Genomic DNA, 6233 nt, shown 5'->3' with positions numbered 1-6233 from the left:
TTACAAAACTAACCTTCTATGGTTGACGTGGCAAGCAGAGTCAGAGAGTAAAAAACGACTCCTCATTTAGTAGAATCAAATTACCGCCCAAAAGAAAATTAGGGACAATCTAGAAAGGAACTCCTCCAACAGGGTCTATTAAATAATTTTCAATATTAATAAGGAACTAGGGGAAATATTGATATGCTTTTAAGTAGAAGTTAGTGGGGGAGAGAGCACATAACGATAGCAGTTAAAAGTTAGAGAGAGAGAGAGACAGAGAGAGAGAGAGATGGAGGGGATAGAGCACAGAATGATTGCAGTTAATGGCATAAACATGCACATAGCAGAGAAAGGACAAGGCCCAGTTGTTCTCCTACTTCACGGCTTTCCTGAGCTTTGGTACTCCTGGCGTCACCAGATTGTCTCCCTCGCTTCTCATGGCTACCGAGCTGTGGCTCCTGATATGCGCGGCTATGGCGGAACTGATGCTCCACCTTCCTTCCAAGCCTACTCTGTTCACCATATTATTGGCGATATAATCTCCCTCATCGACGCCCTTGGTCAAGACCAAGTGAGACATTTCCGATTCTAAAATCTGATTTTATTATGCGGTTTATCTATCAAGATCATAAAAAAGTGAGGAGGAAAAAAATTTGAAGTTAAATTACAAAAATAACCTTGTCAATATAGTATATACCCTTGTCCAGAAGAAAAATTCTATTACTGCACCAACTTTTACTTACAACACACCAATCTTTTGGAATTGGGTTGGTGTATTATATAAGTAAAAGTTCGTGTGCTAATACCATCTTTCTTCAAAAATTGAAATCTGGCATCAGATTTTAATTTTGAAAACGGCAAATTATCGTTTTCAAAATTAAAACTTTTACCGAATAGGAAATGAGAATTAATTCCAAATACTGGTAATTTACAATTTTTGGAATTAAAATAAATAATTTGCTGAAATGAGAATTTCACAATTTTCTCTAATTTAATTTTTTTTTTCTTTTTTTTTGGTTATTTCTCCTAAATTGTAAAAGAAAAACCCTTTTTCTTATCAAGGAGAAGTGATTCTCTAATAATCCAAAATTGATTCATTGATTCTGATTGTTTTAATGGTTGTTAATAATAGGTGTTTTTGGTGGGACATGATTGGGGTGCATTCATGGCTTGGCATATATGCTTGTTTCGACCGGACCGGGTTAAGGCTTTGGTGAACCTAAGCGTCCCTGTTTTGCATCGAAATCCTTCAATGAGTTTTCTAAAGGGCTTTCGGACCCTCTTTGGTGACGACTACTACATGTTGAGATTCCAGGTGATCTTTCCTGCACTTTACACCAACCCTAACAACAACAACAAAGCCTTTTTTTTTTAATCCTTTTTTCACACATGGAGTTGTACCTCTCGAGAGTACTTTGTCTCTTGTTTTATTTATTTGGTATTCAAACTTTAAAGTAAGGGTCAGGTTTGGCAGCCAGCGATAGAGAGTCAAGACGGTTGTCCTACGTGACTCCAAAGTTTTGAATTGAACTAAGGGTGCACATTGGATTGGGTAAATCTGAGAGCCGAACCAATCAGAAGCCTTTTGGATTGGATTGGTTTGGATTGAACATGGTTTGGTTCGAGTGCGGATTGTATATAAAAAAATCCGATTGATTTGGTTTGATTTCGGATTAGGGGTATAATAGAACCGAACCAATCCGAGAACCGAACTAAACCGAAGTATCTATTATAATATATATATATATATATATTTAAAAATAAAATTCTTTCTTAGTTTCGTTCTTCTATCATCTGTTTCTCTCTCTCAACTGTGTTAGTATATTACGAAAAGGTAACTCATCAAAGTCTTCAATTTCATCTCCTCCATTTTTTTTCTAACAAAAACTCATAAAAAATGTACACACATCTCTCTCTCGACTCTTAAATGGATCAACTCATTTATGGAAAACTTTTTCAAAGAGTTTGAATTTTTATTTTTTTACGAGAACCTTTATGCCATGTTTGTTAGATGAAATATACTATACGAACCTAGATTTGGATTCGTTAATCTACTATATATGGATTAACAAATCCATCCAAAATACCAATTTTAAAATTATAATTTTTTTTTATTCTTTCTCTAATTTTTAATTTATACAGATTTCAATCAAAATTTAATCATAAAATCATTTTCATTTTAAAAATAGGCATTATTTATGATATGCTCCAAAGGATTCTTTTTTTGAAACAAAAATTACTAGTTTTTCTATTTTGAAAGTATGAGAACCAAGAACCGATCCAAACCAATCCTAACCAAGTTTGGATTGGATTGGTTCCAAATTTGTAGAACCGATCATATTTGGTTCGGTTCCAATTTTGTCAAAATCATAACCAATCCGAACCATGTGCACCCCTAAATTGAACTGGCTTTTGGTGAGGCGATCAGCGATAGAGAGTCAAAATATGTTTGTCCTATGTGACTTAAAAGTTTTGAGTTGTGCTGATTTTTGGTGAGGTGGCCAACGATAGAGAGTCAACACATTTGCCCTATGTGACTTAAAAGTTTTGAATTGAATTGATTTTTGGTGAGACAGTCAACGATAGAGAGTCAACACGTTTCCCCTATGTGACTTAAATTTTTTAGATTGAACCGATTTTTGGTGAGGATGAGATATCTCTATGGACCGTTAATTTTTTACCAAAAATTTGTAAACAACTTTTGATGGACTTAGAAATTTCAAATTCGACTGCTTTTTGGTAAGGATGATCTTTAACCATAGAGATTGTGGAGGTCATTTTTGTGATTGACCTCGAGATTTGATTTTTAACAAGATCATTTACCAATAAATCATAGAAATAATGAAAAAATAACGAAAAAGAAAAAAAAAAAACACAAAAAGATTTTTTGTGGTTCGGCAAGCGTGCCTACTTTCACAGACTCGAGGAGCTATTTCACTATAGATCTCACAGTTACATAACCTCTTCTCCCTCTTCCTCTACCTTCCTCCTTTGTACAATAGCTTCAAGGCTTTTAAATAGAAAAATCCTAAAAAGAGTCATAATCCTAATTATGTTAAAATTGATCATATTGCTCTTATTCAAATTAACAATTACATAAAAAAGGGGAAGAATCCTTTTAAATTGGGATTCTTCCTTAATAAGATAGAATATTCTTTAAATAATATCACGTGTTTACCTCGGAATACGTGTTGATAGTGCAGATGAATGATCCGGATGAGAGACGATTTTATTCCTCCACAGAGATCATCCTCACAAAAAATCAACTCAATCCGAAACTTTTAAGCCACATAGGACAAACGTGTTGGCTCCCTAATGTTGGTTGCCGAACGCCACCCTTAAAGTAACAGGACCCACAAAATAATTGTTATATACTTGTCTTTTTATGACTAAGAAGTACAATTGCCACCGACATGGGCACCCATCATTTCTTTTCAAAATACCATGCTAAAGCGTAAAGACCCTACTTAAGAAAAGGGAAAATTACTTAAAGGACCTTGGTGGAGGGATATTTTCTTAATATTCCTTGGACCTCATCTCACATTATAATATTTTTGAAATACCTAAACTACCATTTTCTCATCTTCTTCACGTTTTAGGTTTTCCAACGACAATAGTGATGATTTTTTTATTGTGAATGACGGATTTAGAATGTTATGCTCTTAATTTTTAACATTTACATTATTATTATTTTTTTTTTTGACGATTTATTAAATAAAATGAAGAATGTCATCTTAACAACTATTTCCCAACAGTTGTCTTGTAAAAACATTTTTTTATTTTTTTTAGTTTAGTCAACACATCTAGAGCACATAACAGTTTAGGAGTTCCCCTCCACTTGTTCATTTGTTGTGCAGAAGCAAAACAAGAATCAGATCGAAAAGTTATACACATCCAAAGAACACTAGGTTCTATGTGGTTTAGCAAATTTCCTTCGAGCTAAAGCCCCTACCCTAAAAAAACTCCCTTTTACTTCTGAATTGGCCTCTTGAAACCAGGGGTGGAGCTAGGATTTTGCCCATGTGGGGCAATCAAGAGTAGAAATTTTTTTGTGGGGCAACTAAGAGTGAAAGAAAAAAAAAAAAAAAGAAGTTGTGGGGGCAACTAAGATTGGAAAAAAAAAATTGGTGGGGGCAATAGTGGCCCATTTTTTTATCCACCGCTAAAATCCGTTGCTATAAATCACTAATTCGTAGACTTTGAAAATTATTGTGGGGGCAAATGCCCCCACAACCCCCACTCTAAATCCGCCCCTGCTTGAAACCCAAGCCCAACTTAGGAATACTAGACATCTCGCAACACAATTCATTATTAATTCTACAGGTCACACCCTCATAATTTTCTCATCTTTGCATCATTTTCCTATGCCCCTCCCCCCTCCCAAATTTTTTGTGGACTGTAATTGGACTTCACTTTTCATACTACAGGTTCTATCAGAATTTATTTATTTATTTATTTTTAATATGGTGATGATTGTTATGGTTTGTGGAGCTTAATGGTATTAGTCAGCCAGGAGTATTGTTCATCATTTAACACAATGCTCACCAGTTGAGCTTGGTGTTGAGCTCACTGGGGGGTTGGATGGGGGCTAGCAGCCCCCTGCTCGGAAGGTGGGAGTACGGGGGCAATGACTATGAATTATTTTGTGTAACTCCTATTGTTAACTGTTTTTGCTGCTTCAATGTTTACCTATCGTCCTATCCTTACATGAGTATAAAACTCAGCTGATCAAGTATATTTTACTTAATTCTGTTGTTGTAGGAACCTGGAGAGATGGAAGCCGAGTTTGCTCGTGTTGGTGCTGCAACAGTAATGAAGTTCTTCCTAACTTTACGTGATCCAGGTCCACTCATGATACCCAAAGCAGGACTTGGAGTTCCGCCTAATGCTCCGATTCCCTTACCTTCTTGGTTGTCTGAAGAAGACATTACTTATTTTGCTAGCACATTTGAACAAAAAGGCTTCACTGGAGGATTCAATTACTACCGAGCTTTTGACCTGTATGTTCGCCACAAACTTTGGTTTAAATCTTCATTTAAAAACAAAATAAAAGACCAAGAATAAGCAGCCTAAGAACTTTGTCTTGTTTCGTGAGATTAAATTTTATTTATGTAATTGTTCCATGTTCAATCTAGATTCAATTTCTTTTTGCCACATTCCTTTCATTTTAGAGTATTTGTTGTGGGCTGAGCTTGAAACTCAGCCCGAGCCTATATGGGTTCAATTAAGTTTTGGGCTTAATGAAACATGGCCTGATCCGCCCATCGACAGCCCTACCTTGAATAATAATTTCCATATTTATTTATTTATTTATTTATTTATTTATTGGCAGAACTTGGGAGCTCACAGCACCATGGACCGGGGCACAAGTAAAAGTACCAAGTAAGTTTATTATAGGTGACTTGGATCTGGTGTATGGTATGCCGGGTATAAAAGAATATGTAAATGGAGATGGATTCAAGAAAGACGTGCTGTTCCTGAAGGAAGTAGTTGTAATGGAAGGAGTTGCTCACTTCATCCAGCAAGAAAAGCCTGAAGAAATCAGTGCTCATATTTACGACTTCATCAAGAAGTTTTGATCTTCTTCGTTTGTCCATTCGGGATGCCTCACTATTGTCCTATTGTGACATTTCCAATCTCTCTTATAATAAGGCTCAGAGTGTTCATCTCTAGGAGCAGCGTTTTGTATTCTTATACAATAAATCTGATTCTCATGTGTTGAAGGTTGCAGAAGAATATTTAGACATGGATTCAACTTGTTTTTCATATTTAGTGCAATAATATGACCTGTTTTTCATCTCTCTTGCTCTATGTTTCTGTGTGTCTGTTTAACATTTCTCATTCAAAATTGTGTTGATCTTCATTTTAGTTACAATTAAGAAAATGACACATTTCACATTTTAGCTGGCACATTCTAGATACTTATAATATTATTATGTAACATATTTTAATATAAGTTGTTAGGCCAGGCCAATTGCATGGAAAAATAAAATTATCTGTTTTCTTGTACTTGTCGTGGATCTCAACTATATTATTTCAACAACTGTACTATTTTTATAGAAAACTTGTTTCAAGTTTAACCGGAAGGTCTAGAGTTTGGAGAGAGAAAAATGGAGGGGATAAAGCATAGGATGATAAGTGGTGAATGGTTTAAAAATGCACATAGCAGAAAAAGGCCTTTTCTTATTATAACAGTAAAGATTATGTGTATTCAAACACAATATAAAGCTTAATGAAGCAATTTTTTTATC

General features: G+C 35.1%; 1 protein-coding gene across 1 annotated transcript; it reads left to right on the top strand.

Annotated features, from left to right (window-relative positions):
* Positions 1-219: 219 nt before the first annotated feature.
* On the top strand, positions 220-5779 carry LOC147396036 (epoxide hydrolase 2-like). Its single transcript, XM_086452223.1, has 4 exons — positions 220-553; positions 1115-1297; positions 4744-4982; positions 5315-5779. Exons 1-4 carry the CDS (start codon positions 272-274, stop codon positions 5559-5561), a joined length of 951 nt encoding a protein of 316 aa, XP_086308349.1. The 5' UTR covers positions 220-271; the 3' UTR covers positions 5562-5779.
* Positions 5780-6233: the final 454 nt, after the last annotated feature.

The sequence above is a fragment of the Akebia trifoliata genome, chromosome 8 (assembly GCF_017979445.1).
Source record: "Akebia trifoliata isolate Shusen 1 chromosome 8, ASM1797944v1, whole genome shotgun sequence".
NCBI classification, from domain to species: Eukaryota; Viridiplantae; Streptophyta; class Magnoliopsida; order Ranunculales; family Lardizabalaceae; genus Akebia; species Akebia trifoliata.
This window is presented reverse-complemented; position numbering and strand designations above follow the sequence as displayed.

What these genes read in the sequence shown, in the direction of transcription:
- LOC147396036 (XM_086452223.1), top strand. Translation starts at nt 272, where the DNA reads ATGGAGGGGATAGAGCACAGAATGATTGCAGTTAATGGCATAAACATG. An exon ending in ACGCCCTTGGTCAAGACCAA is followed by an intron (nt 554 to 1,114) that starts GTGAGACATTTC and finishes TGTTAATAATAG; the next exon opens with GTGTTTTTGGTGGGACATGA. An exon ending in ACTACATGTTGAGATTCCAG is followed by an intron (nt 1,298 to 4,743) that starts GTGATCTTTCCT and finishes CTGTTGTTGTAG; the next exon opens with GAACCTGGAGAGATGGAAGC.